Below are 22,064 nucleotides of genomic sequence, written 5' to 3'. Positions count from 1 at the left end.
AGTTTCCACTGTATAGCCTTTACGAGCTGGTGTGGCGAAAAACATGGTAGGTACCTACATATCTACATTGTACCTACTTAGACAGCTCACGGCTTGGCCACGACATTACGAGACTGGCGACGGCGGCAGCGACAACCATAGGTCGGAACGAAAGGTCCGATCGCTGTGTCTCGCTCCAACCTGTGGTTATCGCTGCCGCCGTCGCAAGTCGCTCAATGTCGTGGCCGAGCCGTCATGCTTCCAGCTTCAGGAAATAGGGTAGAGGGCAATTACCCCTGACGGCTCTGCATGAGTCTCCCCTGGAACCGTGCCTAACTGATGTATTTTGGCAAGAGCAACCTACAGTCGTTTTGAGGTCAATACACGGCACATCTGTTGCATGGTGAGCATAGCTCGGAAACTTCGCAAAACAGTTGTAACTCGGAAATAGAACAAGAGTTTTGTAGTCGTGTGATTTACTATAGGTATTTTTTTTTATTAATTTATTATAATTCAAAGTCGCAACCTTCTAAGTAGGTACTTAAATCAATGATCGCAATATAAATTCGTGTTGAATAAGTAAAATCATTACCAGGGGTTCGCCGTAGTCGGGTAAAGAAGGGAGGATCTCGTTTGCCGTGAAAAGGGGTCACGCGGCCATTTGCCAACATTTTGCCAAAGATCAAACGCTACAGCGTTTACGTAACGCTACGTCTTACGTAGGCGAACAACGCGCGAACGCGGCGCGGCGCGGCGCGGCGAAATCAATCCTTTGATGCCCATAGAAGTGTCCTACGTAAGCGATCTCGTTGCGAACGCGGTGCGGCGCGATTTGCACGCGAATGTCAGGCGGCGCGGCGCGGCGCGGCGCGGCGGCGGCCGCTTTCGCCGCGCCGCGCCGCGCCGCGTTCGCGCGTTGTTCGCCTACGTAAGACGTAGCGTAAACGTTACATAAGTACCGTTACCAACCAAACCTAACCCGTATTTACCACCGTTACTTCTGTACAAACAAAGAGGCCTATAAGACTCAATGTTTACGCAATTATAGAACGTACGGTTATAGGATTAGGAGTACAGCCAGCAAAATAATTGTACATAATAAGTTAACTACATTTTTTCCGTCGAAGGTTTTAATTACTGACTAGTGACTACAGTGTGCAGTCGCTATCAGATATACCGGACCGGCCAAGGTGCTCACAAATATCGGAACACGCTTCTATTGTCATCTCATGGCGTTAGTGTGTGTCCAGATATTTTTGATCATCTCGACCGCTCCGATATATCTGATGTCTTCGGACAATTGACTAGAACCTTTTAGTAAATAAATATACATTTTAAAGGTCGATTTTTGAACGGGTTAATCTAAATAATCTACTCTCTTAATATATTTAAAGGTCACAAAGAAACAACATTCAACTTCCACAATTTATTGGAATATCAATGACTATAATAATTATAAAATAAAACAGGAACGCAAGCTTCGAGATAAAACTTAAAAAGGTAATAACAATAGTGTCAACACTCTCTACAAATATGTAGGTTATCAACCGTATAAATGCAGACAGACGCACATCCTGATAGCAACTGATAAGACACGCAGTCCGTCTCCGACTGTGGAGCGAGCCGCATAAATAAGTAAATAAATAATAGATCACAGCATTTTTCCAATACTTCATGTGCAATACCTAATAGGTAAATATTAACATCTATTTCATTTCAATTATTTTTATCTACTGCTAGTAATTTTGACTTAAATGATATGGGACAGTGGCGGACTTTTAATATCCATTATAGAGACGCAACTAAAATAGTCTGGCTGGTGAATTCATGTCGTAGCAGAGCAGATAGAACATAATACTCATCCCTTTTCTGAAGATGCTACTAGCGAAGTGAAGAGCATATGGTTCTTTTAGCTCTTTTCTAGTAACATGGTTGTTGGGCAAACTATACGTATATATATCGTCGTATCAAACTATACGTAAACGTATTTTCAATAAATATCTGTAAGTCATAGTGGATATCCCTGGCTAAATTTTAACAATTTGCAGGCACTAGTTATTCCGCAATTCCATCTGACAATCTCAGAGGGGAAACTAGGCCTTATTGGGACAAGAGTAACTTGTAAACGTTCAAGTAGGCCCCTAAATAAAATGTATAATATGTTTTTGGTTGCGCCCCTATACATAATGTAATTTTAGAAGTCTAAATATTACCTAGATACAGTACCGGCCAATAATATGAACTATTTTATTATGATATATTTTCATATTATAACAGGAACCATGTAGCTTTTTATAAAATCAAGGAAGAGAAGAGAGGATATTATATGAGGGTTATTTATTAGACATATAGGATCTTATATAATTATGTTCTATATGATTGGCCAGTACTGTAGCCGCCACTGGCATGAAACAACATCTCCGAACATAGCTACATAGCTTTATCCTAATTATTGTTCAAGTATCATGTTGTTGAACCGCTTGCTAGCTTAATCCCGCATGTATGGGTAGTCAATGTCGCGCAGCGGCACAAAGGTCTCCTTGATGGACTGCGGGGAGGTCCAGCGCATTACATAAGTTGGTCCACCCGCCTTGTCGTTCGTGCCCGACATGCGGCCGCCGCCGAACGGCTGCTGACCCACCACTGATCCTGTAGATTTGTCATTTATGTAGAAATTACCAGCAGTCGGTTTCAGTTCCTCTAGAGCCAGATGCAGGAAGTCCTGGTCGGCGGCAAAGACGGCGCCAGTCAAAGCGAACTTAGTTGAGGACCCTACAAGAGACAGTGCCTGCATGAGATCCTTATCCTCGTACACGTACATAGTGAGCACGGGGCCGAATATCTCCTCCACCATGAGTTTGTCATGTGGGTCGGTCGTCTCGATGATCGTTGGCTGTACGAAGTAGCCCTTGCTGTCGTCAAAGTCTCCGCCGCCCAGAATCTTGTTCTTGGGGTTGTTCTTGGCATTCTTGATGTAACCTGTAATCCTAGTGAACGCCTTGTCGTCAATAACCGCCCCCATGAACACGCTGAAGTCATTGACATCTCCAACCTTGAGTTTGGCTCGCTCCTCCACCAGACCTGCTTTGATTGGTTCATACAGAGATCTTGGGACATACATCCGGGAGCAAGCAGAACACTTCTGACCGCAATATTCAAAGGCCGAGCGGATGGTAGATGTCACTACAGACTTAACATCAGCAGTCGGGTGAATGAAGTGATAGTTCTTGCCCCCACATTCACCGATGAGCCTGGGATAGTTGCGGAAGCGGTCCAAGTTCTTAGCTACCGCTCCCCAAATCCAGTTGAAAGTGGGCACAGAACCAGTGAAGTTAACACCGGCAAGATGTGGGGATGAAGTAATTGTCTTGCCGAAGGTAGGTCCATTGGCAGGCACAAAGTTGACTACGCCTGGAGGCAAGCCCGCTTCCCGCATGATGTTGAAGATTCTCCAATTAGAAAGGACAGCAGTGTCAGATGGCTTCCAGACAACTCCATTGCCCATCAGAGCCGGAGTGTAAGCGAGATTACCTCCAATAGCAGTGAAGTTGAACGGGCTAATGGCAGCAATGAACCCATCAATTCCACGGAACCTCATGGAGTTCCTGGTTACTTTAGGATCTTCAGAGATTGGTTGATATTTCGCGTTTTCCTTCAGGAAGAACACGTTGAAGCGGAAGAAGTCGATGAGTTCGGCGGCGGAGTCGATCTCGGCCTGCACCACAGACTTGGACTGGCCGAGCATGGTGGCAGCATTGAGGCGCTGGCGGTGCGCGCCGGCCATCATCTCTGACGCGCGCTCCCAGATCCGCACGCGCTCCTCGTATGGCGTGCGGTCCCAGCGCGCCTGCGCCTCCACGCTCACCCCGATAGCCTTTTGGATGGTTTTCTCGGATGCGTAGTAGAATTTAGCGAGCTTTTTACCGTGGTTGTGCGGCATCACCTGGTAGCGCGGCTCGCCATCCTTGATGTTTTCGTTGCCGATGACGATGGGGACGTCCTCGGTGACGGCCGCCGTCTTCTTTAGTTCATCCTCGAGCGCGGCGCGCTCCTTGCTCCCGGCGCGATACCCCAACACGGGCTCGTTCTGCACGCCGAAGTCCTGCAGCTTCGGCAGCTCCACCACGCTCGCGAAGCATCGCTCCAGCGGCCTCGCGCTCTTCACCTTCGAACACAAATTCAACATCGCTAACAGCTGAGAGGCGAGCCCCCTCGGATCGATAGGTTACGTAAATGCGGCCGAGCGCACACCCGTAAACAATATGTGGCACGCAGCTAGCGAAGTAATTGGCAACGGGCTCCGCGACCTTCACTGATTCACATTTTGTAGACTAGCGCGGAATTATTATTCTATCCGCCGAAGTCGCGCCGACGTCACAAGACAGAGTCACACAGTCACACAAAAATAATTTTCTCATTAGGGTGGGGCGTGTTGCCGTTGTAAATAATTGATTTATTTTCTTCCTCCCAGCAATTCGTGCCGTTTAGCTAAAGTGTACCTTATGAGAAGGTAAAAAGGCGCAGTTGTAATCGTATCGATTGTAGTTTAAATCTGCGTCGACTCGTATTGACCCCGATTGTTGTTGACACGCAGTTTCTAGTACAACATTTTGTGGGCTGGTAACTTATTTTCACTCACGGCTTACGCGCCATTTTTGTAATGTATTCAATAGTATGAGTTGGTATGAGTATGAGGTCAGAAGAATCGATGTCGAATTATAATATTTTAAAAATATTATAGGTTTATCAATATTATTTACTGCTGAAAAAGTAAAAGCTAAATTTCTTTTAATACGTTGCTATTCCAATCAAAAGAATCGTAGCGACAAGGTGTCCAATCACTGTCCAATAAAGAGAAGGGGGCCCGACGCACGTTAGGTCCTTCAGCCCCTCGATCGGACGACGTCTTAAATACTAGTGTCTCTGTGAGCTGTAGACCTCGCGAGCATAGCTTATTGGGACCGTGCACGATAACAGCGCCACACCGCGGTTTGATCAATCAACAATACGAAATTTTTAATTTATTAAAAAAACACGAATTTTAAGTGAAAAAAAAAATACAAAAGGTTATGTCTTACTGGATCGAACCCAGACTTTCTGTGTGCAAACAAAAAAAGCGAATGTTTGCAAAATGCGCCTTGATAGTTCTTTAGCTAAGCTGACGAAATTCGGCTACACATTCTCGAGTAATAACTAACCCCCTTATTCATAAACGTTTACTAAAGTTGACAAGCCGATAATAATCGTTTGTCCTTTTCCATCATACCGATACGTCGGAAAGGGACAAACGATTATTATCGGCTTGTCAACTTTAGTAAGCGTTTATGAATAAGGGGGTAAATATCTAAATACCGCCTAAACCAGCGATACAATTTTTCTGCATTTTTAGGGTTCCGTACCCAAAGGGTAAAACGGGACCCTATTACTAAGACTTCGCTGTCCGTCCGTCCGTCCGTCCGTCCGTCCGTCTGTCACCAGGCTGTATCTCATGAACCGTGATAGCTAGACAGTTGAAATTTTCACAGATGATGTATTTCTGTTGCCGCTATAACAACAAATACTAAAAACAGAATAAAATAAAGATTTAAATGGGGCTCCCATACAACAAACGTGATTTTTGACCAAAGTTAAGCAACGTCGGGAGTGGTCAGTACTTGGATGGGTGACCGTTTTTTTTTTGCTTTTTTTTTTTCGTTTTTTTTTGCATTATGGTACGGAACCCTTCGTGCGCGAGTCCGACTCGCACTTGCCCGGTTTTTTTGCCATTTACTATGTAAATACGTCTCAAAAAGAAAATACTCTTCTGGTATCGATACGACTATTTCTTTAAGCGCGAGGTATCACGACTCCTCCATTTTTGAAAATTTCCTAAAACCGGATCGACAAAAAAAAATATTTACTAATAGAATCTGGTCACAAAATTTCACGAGAATCGGTTAAGAATTGTGACCTGTAGAGGAGAACATCCGGACATACAAAAGCAAAATGCCCGAGTCAAAACGTAGACCTTCGCTACGCTTCGGTCAATAATCTACATTGGAGACGTCGTCTCTAAGACTAGATTTTAATTAGCCTCATTGCAGTCCGGAGGATAGGTACTCTGATTCCGCCTGGTCAGCAATCGCTGACCCAGCTGACGCGACTCCGCCTGCTCATTTAATTCTAGACTCGCAGGAAAATAAATCAGTCTCGCAGTCTCCTCTTCGTCTCCCCTACGCCAATTGGACGTATAAAATAGGTACCGAACCAGGGCCCTTTTTGGTTGTAAATGTCCAGAAAATTGAATCGGCCCTTAGATTCGTGGACAATTAGCCACTCCGTGGCCTTAAATTAGGATTTTAATTAAATTATAAATTAGGAGGCTTTTTTACAAAACCGAAAAATGGAATTGCCCAGTATTGCAGAGGGTTCTGTGACAAGAATCGAGCGAAATTGGGGTTCGATTAGTTTCCATTCCGGAGAAGATTACCTTTTTTGCAATTTAACTCATAACAACCAAGGCATCTGTACCAATTAACTTTCAGCGTGACAAAGGCTGGGTGGGAGTGGTACGAGAAATTCCTGCCGTTGGTCTCCGGAGGTTGTCAAGGACAACCCCAAGGTCCCCTTGAATTCTGGTAGTCCCGTCCCCATCCGAAACAGACGGTTGTTGAGTACAGGCCGGATAACCATAATCAGCAACCGTCCCAAGAACAGTTCATACTTATATTTAGGAAAATTAAATTTATGTCCTGCTTCGTCTTTTTTAGGGTTCCGTACCCAAAGGGTAAAACGGGACCCTATTACTAAGACTCCGCTGTCCGTCCGTCTGTCACCAGGCTGTATCTCACGAACCGTGATAGCTAGACAGTTGAAATTTTCACAGATGATGTATTTGTTGCCGCTATAACAACAAATACTATAGAGTACGGAACTCTCGGTGGGCGAGTCCGACTCGCACTTATCCGGTTTTTTTTCTCCGTCGCAATATTACCAATAAAAAAACAAGAGATACTTCTACTACTTTCTACGATGTTAAATAACCAGAGAGGAAAATGGGGAATAGTCTACGATTGTATGGAGAAACGGTCGTCCCCTTGTGGTGACACACCAGAACGAATAATCGTAAATGCTTTATTTATGCAGTTTTAATGTAACGTGGTGCACGGCGTATCGTTGCAGATTATTCCGTAATCGGTGCGATAGACATACACAAGCTCGATAAAACTGCTAACAGGCTGGACAGTTAAATCTTTATTATAAATCTTTGTATATAGAGCTCGTGAGCTCTCGTCGAATGATGGTCCATATGACAGTTCATTTTATACAGGGTGTGTCTGACCATAGGGCTTTAAATCCAGGGCTCGATTCTACTCGCTAAGCTGAGCTACTTTTATTATGGCACCAACCCCGAAATCCCGAATTTTTTTTTACTTTTTCATACATTTTGGCTGATTAGATGCCGACGTTTTCTATGGAAAAGCCAAAAATTTTCCCCGATTTTAGGGTTGGTCCCATAGTAAAAGTAGCTCAGTTTAGCGAGTAAAATCAAGCCCTGGATTTAAAGCCCCATGGTCAGAAACATACTGTATGGTGTAGCTGTCACGTAAAATATTATTGTAAATTAAACCCACCCGAAAGAGGCCTGAAAGAACTGTCATAGGGAGCATCTTACGCGACGCGAGAGGTACTTAAGTGGGTTTTGGGGTTATAGAAAAAAAAGTAAAATTCTGGTATATCAAACTCCGTATTTATATTTAAAATAACCTTAAATAAACTAGGTACATAACACGAGTCTCTTATCTTACAACAATTTGAAGCCACCAACAGAATGTCATTACTAAAGTAAGGACGTTAAGCACGAATAATTTCGTACATTGACCCGCCTGTGTGAGGCCGCAGACTGGACCCGTGCGGCGCGCGGCAAACCAAGCCCACTCATACATTGCGCTCGACCAAATGTATGAACGGCCTAGATTTGCCGCTCGCGTCCAATCTGCGGCCGAACTCCCCCTTATGAAGCCCACTAAAACTTTCCACACCGAAACACGTAGGTATCACGAACTAAAGGAAGAACCTCCTCCTGGAGGTCTCGAGCTGGTGTCTCCGGCCGGCGATTATCCACTCGTAGTCTCCCTTCTTGGAGTCGAAGGTGCCCTGCTGCAGCGATATCAGGCGCAGCGTGAACCGCGGTCCGAGCTCGCAGAGCCGCGCTCGCTTGCCGTCCTTTGTGAATTCGTACCTGGAATTAATGACTAAGTTTTACCATAGATAAATAAATAAGTTTAGAGTGCTCACACCATTCATCAGTTTCTAGGCCCACTTGCACCATTCCACTAACCCGGGGTTAACCGGTTAAACCTGAAGTTACCATGGTTACCAGTACAAATTGACATTAGGTTAACGGTTTAACCGCTTAACACCTGGTTAGTGGGATGGTGCAAGTGGGCCTTAAGGGTTAATATGCTTGTTTGTCACCAACATAATATTAAAAACAAAATCAGCTCACCTATGGTGCCTGAAGAATATGTAGTCCCGCTGGTTGTGGAAGGTGACGGCGCGGCGGCCGCGGAACTCCGGCTCGTGGTGGAACAGCGCGCCCAGCATGCGGCCCACGGTCATGCCGAGCCGCGTGCTGAAGTTGTTCAGGATCACCTGCCACGGACACTAAAACTTTAGTACAGATGTAGTGCATAATTGTTTTCCATCGTATTTTCTCGGAAACGTTCGTATTTGTCATGCTACTTCAGCCAACCTCAGTACTTTTTGTACCGAGACTGACTGAAATAGCAAGACACGTTCGTACGTTTCCGTGAAAAAAAACGATGCACTACTTCTGTACAACCATTACTTTAGTTAGACAGTATAAGATCTCCTAATAAATACATATATCACCTCAGCTAAGTACATTTTTACATAAGACAACTCACGGTCATTCTTCCTAAGCTCCGGAGTGATCTTATGGCTGTACCTGAGGGTGGTCGGTCTGTCATGGAGGTGGATGAGGAACCCGTTAGGCTGTAGATCGGACTCACCTCCGGCCGATGTGTCGTGATCTCCTTATAGTCCTTCCTGAGCTCCGGGGTGATCTTACAGCTGGACAGCCTGAAGTGGGCGGTCGGTCCGTCGGGGAGGTGGATGAGCAGGAACCCGTTGGGCTGCTTTTGGTTCTCGTTCACTATGATCACGTCCGTGACATCTTCGCGTATGGCTGACTGGACTATCCTCTTTATTGAAGACCTGGGAACAGAATAGAATAGTTAGTAAATCAGGCATGATATTTATGATGGCACGTTTGTTAGGATTTTTGTCATTTTAACACTTTCTCGTTTGAATGGAATAAAGCGCGCAGTTATTTTATACGATAAACGCATGCGTCAACGGAATGTAGAAAAAATCACAATGCGCTTACCGCACTGTGTGTACAGTCAGGAGCAGAAGTTGCTAAGCGGGCGAGGTGTCCAAAATTATCTTGACTAGGGCATGCAGTACCGGTTTCGGTACCAAGAATTTCATTTCCCGGTTCTGGGCATGGCCGGAACCCGGGAACATGCCCTAATCTTGACGCGCACTTATTCTCTTTACAATAAAGTCGCGTCAAGATCATTTTGAACACCTGGCCCGCTTAGCAACTTCTGCTGCTGACTGTACCGCGTAAAATAATGTAAATGTCATTACTAGATTATCTGATGTAAAATAGGCGTGCGGCAAACGCATCGCGTTTATCGCATAAAACAATCGCGCGCTTTAAATAATAAGGTAAAAATGTTCTCTTGATTGTTCAAAAACGAATGAGAAAAATGTATTTTATCCACATGTGGGGGAAAATAATCAAATGCAAATTTTGAGTTGCCTCCTTATGTTGACTGGTAGAATTGACTTTTAAAATGATGATTTTGAATGATAAATTTAATAACATTCATTTTGAATTGATACCTATGCTTTGATTTTGTTTGATAAGTATTTTCCTTGTGTGAAAATTTGTTTAACCCTCGTGCCTTGAAACCTTCGCAACGCTCAAGATTCCATTTTCGAACCACTCGCTACGCTTGTGGTTCAATTTTGCAGCCCCCGCTTGCTCGGATATCAATAAGCACGCGAGGTTAAAAGCCGGGTCCACACTAAGCGAGGATACGCGGGAGGAAATTGCCTCGCGCGTATGCTCACTCTGTGTGGACCCGGCTAAACAACAACTTTTCCCCTTGTAAGACATTATAACTGTTGTTTCCTTCTAATTTCCCCGCTTTACGCCTCGTCTTAAATTAATTTCGCTTAGCTGATGCTGTATGTTTTTTTACATACATAATGTTACACAGGTACCTACTTACATCCTAGACATTGTTATTTGTGTAGATTTAATTTTATTGCTTAGCTTGTAAAAGGTGCATTGTAGTAACTTCAAAGCACATCCACTAAGCGATATAACTACAAGGCACTTTAAGTACTCTAGGAACAATTTCCAAGACGTCTTTAAAATCAAAGTTACAGAGGCGTAAATGTTTCCGAATTTACCCCAAATGGCGAAATTCCAATGCACCTAACTAAATTACGGCAGGATGTCTTACATAACATAACAGTTTATTTCGCTAAGCTTGTACATTATTTGTTATAATTATGTTCTCGGTTTTCATCACATCATCATTTTAGCAGTAGGGCAGAGGCACGCAATGATAATTGATAACCTAATAACTTGCAGAGGTGCACTACGTAAGAGACATAGTGCCCAAAAATATTTGACAGAATCACTATTGCACATAGCTGATATTCATTTCGCTTGGCAAATATTTCTTGAGATGCTTATAAACTAGGGATGTGCCGATTAGTCGGGAAAGCCGACTATCCGGCCTCATTTGTAGTCGGCGATTAGTCGGCGACTAGTCGGCAAAAATGGCCGATTAGTCGGCATTTTATAAGTGACAGAAAAACAGGGCAAAAAGAAATAAACAGCACATATTTTCATAAGCTTTTCACCTATTTTACTCAAATTTCTATTTAGAGTGCTTACGAAAACTTTTGTTCGAATTATTGACCGTGTGGTCGCTTTCTTATGTCCGATTGTACGGTCGTCATATGAAATACGTTAGGATTTTTTTATTTATTTTATTTTTTTCCGTTACTATTTATATGATAAATAGCGCGACGAAAGAGGTAAAACGATAGTTTATTAGTGCATCTGAACCGAACTTAGACCAAACTAATTATCTGGCCGACTAGCCGACTAATCGGCGTCACTATTATACGACGGTCGTCGGTACATCACTATTATAAACTTTTCTGTACATTACAATGGTTATTCATATCCAAGGGTTATTGATTCTATAGTCTGTATCTTTAGGTATTTAAATAAAAGTAAACAAAATCTACCCTCAAATGGCTCCTTAAGCCAATTGAGGGTAGATGCAAACATTACATGATCAAATAATGTAGGTTAAAGTCAGGTCGTTCAGTGAAAGATCCAGGCGGTTTTATTTGGTTGGTTAACTAATAAATGTTATTACTCCCCGAAATGACCTAGACGTCTTTGGCAGGAACTGGTGGGAGACGGGTCAAGACCGGGATACGTAGAAAGGGAGGAGGGTGGCCTTTGCCCAGCAGTGGGACACTCTAGGTTCATATAAATAAATAAATAACTACCCGAAAATGTACAATACATTTGTTTACTTTTATTGAAATTATTATTATTATATGTAAATGCACAGGCAGCTTAAAGCTGATACGTGCACATCAATGTCCACTTGTGTTTTGTAGTCTACGAAAGTGTTCATCGAGTTTGTTTTTAAAAGAGTTTATCGAAGGTGCACTGATCACTGACTCGGGTAAACCGTTCCACACTTTCACTACTCGGTTAGACAGGAAGTGTCGTCTGGGGTTGCTACTACTCTGCGTCCGTGTCAGTTTCAGAGAGTGTCCTCTCAGTCTGTCATTTATGTTGCGAGTAAAAATATCGCTTAACCCGGGTACGTTGTAGTGTTGTGAGTATTTTATACGTTTCTATCAGGTCACCGCGTTGCCTTCGCTGCTCCAAGGTTGTCAGGCCCAATTCCTTTAGTCTATCTTCATATGGTTGGTTACGAAGAGACGGTACCAATTTTGTGGCTCTTCTTTGGACTTTTTCAATAAGAATTATATCTTTTTTAAAATATGGATTCCAAATTTGGAAGGCATATTCCAGTAAGGGTCTTACATATGTCTTATATAGCTTAATAAAGAGATTCTTGTCTATGTAACGAAAAGCTTTCCTGATCATGTATAAAACCGAATTTGCCTTTTTGGTAAACCCTAAAATATGTTCCTCCCATTTAAGATTGTTAGTTACAACTACACCAAGATCGCGCTGGGAAGCAACACTCTGTAAACTTTTGGAGCCAATATTATATGTGTGCTTAGGGTTATTTTTGCCAATATGAAGTACAGTGCACTTGTCTGCGTTGAGGGTTATAAGCCAATCTTTCGTCCATTGTAGAATGCGGTCTAAGTCCTGCTGTATGATGTTCTGACTGATAAGCGGGTTTCCCATAATCTTTGTGTCGTCAGCGAATAAATACATGCCCGAGTGTACAACTTGCTTAAGGTCCGTTAAGAATATTCCAAACAGCATTGGTCCGAGCACAGAACCCTGTGGAACTCCACTGTAGACGTCGTACGGATCCGAAAGGTGCTCTCCGACTCGCACACGAAACTTCCTCCCTGTCAAGAAGTCTTTTATCCAATTCAGCAAATTTCCGCGAATCCCAAAATACTCTAACTTGACAAGGAGTCTGTTTATCGGGACGCGGTCGAATGCTTTCTCGTAGTCCAGGTAAATAACATCCACTGGAAGCTTTTCATTCCAGCTACTAGTCCACCTATCAACACAACACAATAAATTTGTTACCGTTGATCTCTTTGGGGTGAAGCCATGTTGTTCGTCTATGATGACGTGCTCACTTGCAATGAAGCTTCTCATCGCGCCTGTGATAATTTTTTCCATTGCTTTACATGCTATACATGTAAGGCTTATGGGACGATAATTTCCCGCTGTCAGTTTGTCTCCTTTCTTATATATAGGCGTTACATTGGCATTCTTCCAATCAGGGGGCAATCGGTGCTCACGAAATGATAAAGTCATTATATGGGCTAGCGGGGGTGCAAGGTACTTTATACATTTCTTTAGCAGAACTGCAGGTATTCCATCAGGTCCCATTGATGAGCTTTCGTCGAAACTCAAAATCGCCTTATTGACTAAATCCGGTGTGAACTCAACATTCTCAATTGAGTTATTAACCCTGGCTACATTAACTTCAGGGATTGGTTCGTTTAATGGCTCGCGTACATACGACTTTTCAAATTGTTTGGCAAATATATTTGCTACTTCATGACAGTCATTTGTTATTTTCTGGGTAAGGTCATCTCTCAGCGAAGGTGGGACAGCCACTTTTGATGAAAGTTGCTTTCGGACATAACTGTACAGTGACTTAGGTCCTCGGTCTAGGACTCCTTTCTCATAAGTATGCCTGGCACGTCGCATAGCTGAGGTTATACCGTTATTAATTTTACGATATCGGCTATAATTCTCATTAGTTTTATTGCGCATATACGCATCCCACAACACAGTTTTTTCTTTTATCATTTTTAATATTGCAGGACCGATCCATGGTTTTCTATTATTATTAGCTTTTCTAGAAGGCCTTAGTGGCACATGCAAACTCACAGCTTTATTTACAATTTGCGTAAAGTCACGCCAGGCGGTAGTCGCATTCAGATGACTTATTTGATTATTATCTGCCAACATTGTTTGCATCATTTGTTCATAATTGGCTGCCAAATAATCTCTTCTCGGCGGTTTGTTCACTTTCAATTTTCTGTCTTGTAGCTGGATTTGTATAGTAGCTAGTAACACTAAGTGATCACTCTTGCCAATGTTAGCGCGGTACTCAACCTTCGTACATAGGTCCTCCTCATTACACATAATTAAGTCAAGAAGGGATTCTTGATAATTTCTTTTCCTTGTTATTCCTGTTACAATCTGATGTAAACTGGTATCTGAAAACATATCAATAAATTTCTCATGCAGCAAGTTATATCCCTCAAATTTTACTAACGGCCATTCTATGTCAGGTAGATTAAAATCACCCATAATAAATAAGGTCTTACTTCCATTAGCTGCTTCTTTAATTGTGTCGAATAATAACTTATCAGAGTCCTCATAATTATAATGCGGGGGTCGATATATTCCAGCTATCAATAGTTCAAAAGTTCCATAAGTTACATTTATCCATAAAGCTTCAATTCCAGGGACATTATTTAAAGTGGGATGAGGTGTTGCATGAATTGGAATCTGAAGATGTGAGCAACTTATATAAATAGCGACACCCCCCCACCCACTCCCGTCGGCTCTATCTCGTCTGTATAGTACATATCCATTAATATTTACTAAACTATCAGTAATTTGCGGTTTGAGGTGCGTTTCGGTTATAATAATAAAAGTAGGTTTCAATTTGTCTATTTCCACAAGTAATAAATCTCGTTTTGCCATTAGGGAAGCCAAATTCGTGTAAAAGAAGGTAAGTTCGATTAAGTGGCTGATTACTTTTTTGCCATGGAATCAACCTTTATAATCCTAGGCGAATTATTGATATATTTAATTTTTAATTCTGTCTCACCATTCCGTGTGCGCAGATCCAGTTCAGCTTTAAGTTGCTTATAGTACTCACGCTGGTACGGAGTCTGGTCATTTTGGACTTTAATGCCCCTCGGTAACCTGCTCCAATTCTTAAGAACGTGTATAGCACTCTGCTTGCCTGCAAACACTAATTTCATAGGACGGGGAGCTGCAGCAACAACACCGGAATTGGAGGTCGAAGGCACATTAGACCGAGCCTTCCCCAGCCGGACCACAGCTACCGGGGTCAAGTTTACACTGCTGGAGGCATTAACAGGCAGAGACGAAAGAGCCTTCTTTACCTCTTCGTGATCATATTGCTTACGCGTCTCCACGTCGGTGCTGTCACATTCTGGCATTCCAAACATAATTACATTGGAACTCCTCCTTTTCCTGTCTTCCATCTCTTGCAAGACTGATTCAATATTGGTACCATCTTTACGGCTCTTTTTCAGTTCCTCAACCTCATTTTTCAATTCAGACACTAATTTCCTCAATGCTGGGAGCTGACGAACCCCCAGGACACATTCTGGACATAAGTATTTCAGTGTAGGAGACTGCAACTGTATAACTCTCAACTCGGTAGCTAGCAACCCACTACACTTGACACATATTTGTCTTTCACAACCATGGCAAATTATTTTAGGGTTTTTCTCATCAACAGCTAGAACCACACTACACTGGAAACAGGATGCCATTTCAAAAAGTAACTTTAAAACTGAACAATGTTTATAGGTTAAGTTCAAATTTATCTCTATCCGCAAAGTCACTTGTAAGTTCTCAGAGATAACAATGTCCTAAGACTATCACACTCGAGCAACACAATTAACACTGAATTTAGACAAAAACAACCGGTTTTAGATTAAATAAATGAAATTTAACTTGCAAGTTCATAAACACAAGTGTACTCAATACTGAGGGTAGATCGAAAAAACTCGATCGAAATACCTAAAGATACAGAGTATAGAAGAGGTAAGTGGAATCTAGAGTGTGGCGAGGGTTTCAAGGCACGTCATATAACGTCGGACCACGCTAAGTTTTTATGCCAAGCGCTATGTCAAGTATGGATGAGCTTATTGGGATATGTATGCATTCTTACTGCCAAGTTTGTGCAAAGTTAGCATGGTCAGAGTCTAGTTCTATCAACGATTTTGGTTGTTACCTCTGTCTATACCGTGACACCGAGTTGGGTATGATCCGCACCAGCTCGCGGCCAAAGATGCGTGTCTTGGTGTGCGGGTTGTCAGAGTAAGTTATGAGGACTTTCGGCTCGTACGCGTTCTGGTAGTAAGATGATAGCTCGTCCAGTTCCATGTCCTTTTGAACCTGGAAACATGGTATTTATAAGAAAAAAAATCTAGATAGAAGAAAATTATGCCATTTGATTTCGGTCAAATTCAGAGAAGCCTAGGAAAAAATATCTTTCCACCTTACTCAAAATAAAAACTGTCAATAACACATTAAAGTGCCCCTGACCTTTGTTATAAAAAAATACAATGCATGTTAAAAGCATTCCTACTCAGGTGGAGATAGTGATATGGATATACATGTAGGACCATACTAAGTTTTCATGCCAAGCCCTACTCCTACCGCCCTACTCCTAATGATTGGATGGGTATCAACCTCTTTATTTTAGTAATAAATTATTTACAGTGTAAACTACATATAATGTTACTTGATATTATAATGTTTCACTCCCTATAACATTGACATTTTTGCCTCTAGTTGGTTTACTTTATTAATATTAATTTCTCTGTATAAGGTCAAAAAGTGTCCGGTCCCTTGAGTGTCATTATATAGAGTTTACACTGTAATTATTATAAAACTTGCAGCTCCATACCTCCTCCTGTTCCTCGGCCTCCGCATGCACCAGCATGGTCTCATCTTTCTCACGGAGGGACTCCAGGGTGTGCGGCACCTTCTTCGGCACATCGTCACCTTCTTGTTTCTTCTCTAGCTTACGTCTGGGAATAGAAATAGCAGGCAATAAGACCATTTCACCTCATAGAGGGTGTTAGTGTGAACTTTCAGCTTCAAAAAAGACTACCAAAAAAGCAATTTTCTTTTGTGGGACCATTTAATATTCAGAAATAGAGAGCAAAGTATGGTTCGATAGCGGGCCTTTTTGTAATTATTTACAAGTCGAAAACAACGGAATATTGAACCTTGTCGTTATAATGCACAAAATTAATGCTATCTATTTCAATTTGCTACACTGTAAACAGTGCAAAGGCCTTAGAATACTCAGGTATTTTTAATATCGGCAGAAACTAAAGACTTTTATAAACAACACGTGTTACACTTACTTCTTTTTGTCTTTCCCGCGCGCCATTTTGACGATTTACTGGTGAAACTAACTGAAATATTGTTTGAATGAAAGCTGTAAGGATATTGATTTATTTCAAGCCTTTAAATGTGAATAAAATAGTTTGCTGGGGCTAAAATTACGTGGAATATCGAGACTCGCGATATGGACGCGTGCTTTTGACAGTCTAACAATTTGACTTTGACGTATTGACGTTTTAAAAAATTAAACCATATACCATAAACCAAATAATGCCATATGCACAGTAAGTAAGCCATAAACGCGTGAGATTTTCAATACATTGCGGCATTTGTCCTACGCGCAAGATCGCGGTGCGGTAGTCTGTTACACCGTCTGTACAAGCCTTAATCCAGAGCAGCTGAGTTAGCTGTCAAATTCAAATTCTACCTTGACTATGCCAGTAAAATGGAGATGATGAATATTTTGTTTATTTATATTTATTTATAGTACCTACCTAGTAGTTATTACATTTTAATTAGACTATACTCTACAGGCACATAAACTATATATTATGTAAGTATTTTCTGTCAAAGAATATTTAGATTTCTTGCCGTTGTAGACCTGTATATGTAAGTAGTTAACCTATGAAACAAATATGTTTAAGAACGATTTCTAATTAGATCTTTTGTCCTGAATATTAATTCAGGTTGTAGTCACCGCCAGCTTTTGCTGACTATACTTACACACGTTACAAAATCCCTACCGTCTCGCTGCTGTCTGTGCGGAAAGAGAAGAGTTATTATGGGCCCAATACTTATTATATTACATATTGTTTAATACACTAACAGCTGAAAGCTGATGCGTGTTTATCACTGCACTTGCACTGCACATTCCATGACTCTTCTCTTTCTGAACAGACTATAAAGTAGACAATCACGTTTTTGACATTTGAATGAGGTTGTGATATTGTTTTAATATAGGTGTACTTATAAAAAAACTGTTAAAGCACAAATCCGTACACGGCGGGAAGAAGTTGATATCTGGTGGGAAAAAATGGAAGAAATTTGACCCTTGTGTAATTTTATTTAAAGTTCAAATTTCTTTGGTAGAATATCTCGAGTTATCAACTTCTTCCCGCCGTGTACGGAAATTACCCAGTGGAGAGCAAAGTAGGCACATTTTAATGTCCCAATACCATATTTACTGTATTTTACAAGAGGCCTTCTTGCATATACTAAGTTATTTTAGCAATCAAGTATAGTCAGTATAGAATATTACGAATTGAACAGTGATCAAGATTTGGACTGTACAGTTTGTAATAAAATCAATAATTCCAGCATGTCAGACAACCCCTCCCGGCATGTCGCCTACGAGCAAGTGAAGCTGATGCTGGACTTCATGGGGCAGCATGTGGACTTCGCCACGGGCCAGTTGCGTTCGCTGGAGGCCCGCCACGTCTCCAAGAGGCTGTGGAGCGAGCTCACACAAACCCTGAATAGTTGCCGGGGCACGAGGAAGACCATGGATGGGTGGAGTCGGGTGTGTAAGGATAATTATTGTTTAGAATTAGATAAAAGGTCTACTTTGCTGAGGATGTGACGCACCTGACTTAATAACCTGCTGACCTGAAATCTGTATTATATACTGTTGAATTTCAAGCTCAAATTAACTTACTTTGCAACTCAAAATTAGCTTACTTCTCCGCTCTTGTGCTGTGTGTGCTGAAAATAATATAAATATCTTAACTAGTCTTTATTGTCATCATGAAAAATAATTTACCTTCCAGTATTGGAGCGACTTTAAGAACAAGCTAAAGAACAAACTCCGTATAATAAACAAACGGAAGCGACTCGGCTCCACCGACAAGGGTATCCGGCCGCTCACCAAGCTGGAGAAGAGAGCCGTCGTGATACTGGGGCCCTGCTTCGAGAAGAAGGTCTCCCGGCTGGCGCAGCAGGACTATCAGGATGAGAGTGTAGTGAGTACTATATCTCTCGCGTCGAATGCTAGTCCCTATGGCAGTTCCTTCAAGTGACTTTTCGATGGGTTTAATTTAAAAAAAAATTGTTGAAGAACATGTTTCTGCCGTGTTTTTATTACTTAAAAGTAACTTTTTTAAATAAATAATTGTGCTAAACTTCCAAGAAACGTCTACATACATTTTAGGTGACAGCTACTCCATACATATAAAAATAGGGAATCCTAATGAACTGTCTTAGACACCATCATTCGACGCGAGAGGTATAGTAAAGTAATTTGCTTTTTATAGAAGGGCCTTGATACAAATTTTTCATTAAGAAAGAAATAAAAAATGATGTTGTACAAACAGCAACACTCTTAACTGTCCATCGGTGGACCTTATGCTTTTTGTAATAAGGTTTACTCATTGTTAGTTAACAGTATGGGCGATGGTACTGGTCTTTTTTGCCATATAAAATCTAAGTGTACTCTATAATAGGGAATGCAAATCGGTTATTTTTTGTATGGAAGTAACCGCGGTTTCGGTTAATAACCGATAATTTCCATACAAAAAATAACCGAAAATAACCGATTTGCATTCCCTACTCTATAAAGGGTTAAATTTCACTTACTATTTAATTTACAGACACAAAAGCTACCCAAGGTGACAGCAGAGGTGAAAATCGAGAGTATAGAAGACCCCGCGGACCGACGCAGCGGCCGCATCGAGATATCGCCGCTAGACGCGCACATAGCCCTTTCGCCACGGCTACACGTTTCGCCAGGTACACCTACAAATATTTTACGTGATGGCTACTCCATATAAAAATGGACTGTCATAGGCACCATCATTCGACGCGACGCGAGTGCTACTTATAGGGTGTGATCCAGGCTTAACGCGGTCTACTGTTTTTCAGACCGGGAAAGCGAAGAGGACGGCCCATCTGACTACGACGATTCCGAACAGAATGGGGAGCCCCTCATGAGTTGTAAGTGCAATTAATTTTCAATGTTTTAGCGAAATTAAATTTTTTGAAAAATGTTGAGTGTAGATAAAATCATTTCATTTTTCATTTCATTTATTTCAGAATATATAAGATAAAGATAAGATAAAGATCATTTATTTGCATTAAACATACATAGAGGCATTACAGTGTCATACCAAAGCGCTTACATACTAGTGACATCAATTTGCTTACATAAAAAATAAAAACATTTAATACACATTATAAACACACCAAATTAATTCAATAGCAATTCCATAACAAATTCAATAATAATAATGTCTTTTAATAAATACAAATATAAAATCTAGCATCAGCAATCAGACATATCATGTATAATCGTGCTTCCTTTCCAGCACTGTACCCAAAGTGGCTAATCGAGATCGAACAGAAACGCGCCGAGGCCGAGCTCTCCCGAGCGAAGGCCGAAGAGAGCCGAGCGCGCGTCGCGGCATCCGCAGCGCAAGCGGCCACCATACAGGTAATAGACTAGACCAGGGGTCGGGAAACCGCGGCTCGCGAGCTGCTTGTGGCTCTTTGGACCTGCAATTGGCTCTTCAAGGCACCCTAACAATTAACACTTAGACTAGACCAGTTTATAATTAACTAGACCAGTTAAATCAACTTTTAATTGGGTCTCTTTGACATTCCTATGTGGATAATTCTTCTCTTAAAAAGTTTGCTGATCCTGCTAGATAACATGTTTTTGATAATGGTATAAATAGATAGTTGACGCAATATCATTTGCGCAGATTAGTCAAAACTTTATCTTTACGAATACAAAAGAGCGAGCAGTCTCGACAAAGCACGCCACTATATGCCATTCTATTTCAGTTTATTTATTTTTTCTTTTGCGAGATAATACAAATATCCTTCCTTGTACAGGCGGAGGCATTAAGAACACTGGCAGAGGCGGCATCAAAGCAGGCGGACGCCGTGGCCAGGATAGCGGCTACTCTCGACACTATCCACAAACAGCGGGCCAACAACACACTAGGGGGGCTCTGACTTAGTTTTACTACTCGTATTATGATTCGGTAAATAGTACATTGTAGGAGAGGATGGAAAACCGCTAAAAAATTGGAAAATAAAACGAGTCCATCTTTAGCGTTTCCGGCCGAGGCATTACATAGTGCTTTTCACGACTACTGCGAGGAAATAAGAAAACATTTGGGCGCTTGCATAACTATAAGTACTTGCCCGCGATTTCTCAGGTAGCAAATTACTAGCCACTGCCTGTGCTGTCTCTTGAATTTCGGTAGGCATCAGTGTAAGAATATCATTTTCTTCACTAGAAGAACTCATTTTTATAGCGAGCATAGATATACGCGTTTCTTGTATTTTTTAGTCAAACACAATTTACACTATCAAATTCAGTAAGTATTTTCAAATCCCGCGTTTTTTACTTTTTTTATCACTTTTAAGAGGCGTTTTTCTGTTATTTGCTTCAAACCGACTCTAAACTTAGAAGCGTTTTTGCTAAAAAAACCACAAACAGCTACAAAAGTAAAAAACGCCTTAAGCGTGAACTGAATGGATAATTGTTAAAAAAAAATGAACTGAATGGTTTTGACATTTCTTTTTTTTTTCAAACAAGAAATTGGTCCTATAAAAAATAAAATAAGGTTATTACCTTATTTTATTTTTTAAGGAAAAAGTTGCGCCAAAAAAGACCTTTTATTGATTTTTATGTTTTGAATGATACTCATTGCTGTAGCGAACCGTCACCAATGACAGATGATGATAACAATGAAACATTGTAGTAGTGGTGGTCCAGGTGCTACAGCTATTGCCTACTTTCCAGCTTGGTTTTAGACCATCTATTGCCACATTTCCGAACAAGTGCGTGAAAATTATGTTATCTACACTCTACATATATAGACAAGCGGGAGAAATGATCTGATTGTATTAATGATAAAATGTGTCTAAATAGTATGATTACTTTATAATCTAGAAAAAATGATAATTTCTTGAAAATGTGCTACAAAAACTAGTCACTTGATAAATTACATTCTAAGATTATTATGTCTTGCTAAAACACTTTTATGATAAAAAGATTTTGAATTGTAGTTATCTTGGGCGCTGGTACCTGTTGCTTGTAGTCCCAAAGTATAGAGGTATTTTTTTTATCTTTTTTTTGTACAAAATCGTAAAACGGTGTGACAATTAGTGTAGATATATTATTTTTATTGCCCTGTCAGGGACTGTACCTGTTATACTTACAATAAATTCAGGG

At 41.3% G+C, this 22,064-nt stretch overlaps 3 protein-coding genes across 3 annotated transcripts; 1 reads left to right on the top strand and 2 right to left on the bottom strand.

The window, feature by feature from the left end:
• Nucleotides 1-1,390: 1,390 nt before the first annotated feature.
• Nucleotides 1,391-4,373, bottom strand: LOC134804352 (delta-1-pyrroline-5-carboxylate dehydrogenase, mitochondrial). Its single transcript, XM_063777364.1, has one exon. The coding sequence runs from the start codon at nt 4,163-4,165 to the stop codon at nt 2,468-2,470; it is 1,698 nt and encodes a 565-aa protein (XP_063633434.1). The 5' UTR covers nt 4,166-4,373; the 3' UTR covers nt 1,391-2,467.
• A 3,321-nt stretch (nt 4,374-7,694) lies between these two features.
• Nucleotides 7,695-17,091, bottom strand: LOC134805215 (probable ribosome production factor 1). Its single transcript, XM_063778523.1, has 6 exons — nt 16,906-17,091; nt 16,440-16,563; nt 15,762-15,925; nt 8,994-9,198; nt 8,468-8,613; nt 7,695-8,200 (listed from the first exon to the last, which is right to left on the bottom strand). The coding sequence occupies exons 1-6, from the start codon at nt 16,929-16,931 to the stop codon at nt 8,023-8,025; spliced, it is 843 nt and encodes a 280-aa protein (XP_063634593.1). The 5' UTR covers nt 16,932-17,091; the 3' UTR covers nt 7,695-8,022.
• Nucleotides 17,092-17,310: 219 nt separating this feature from the next.
• On the top strand, nt 17,311-21,416 carry LOC134804251 (uncharacterized). Its single transcript, XM_063777223.1, has 7 exons — nt 17,311-17,438; nt 18,203-18,404; nt 18,652-18,843; nt 19,471-19,609; nt 19,742-19,813; nt 20,185-20,309; nt 20,714-21,416. The coding sequence occupies exons 2-7, from the start codon at nt 18,204-18,206 to the stop codon at nt 20,834-20,836; spliced, it is 852 nt and encodes a 283-aa protein (XP_063633293.1). The 5' UTR covers nt 17,311-17,438; nt 18,203; the 3' UTR covers nt 20,837-21,416.
• Nucleotides 21,417-22,064: the final 648 nt, after the last annotated feature.

This window comes from Cydia splendana, chromosome Z (assembly GCF_910591565.1).
Source record: "Cydia splendana chromosome Z, ilCydSple1.2, whole genome shotgun sequence".
Taxonomy (NCBI): domain Eukaryota; kingdom Metazoa; phylum Arthropoda; class Insecta; order Lepidoptera; family Tortricidae; genus Cydia; species Cydia splendana.
The sequence above is the reverse complement of the archived record's forward strand: the minus strand, read 5'-3'. Positions and strand labels throughout refer to the sequence as shown.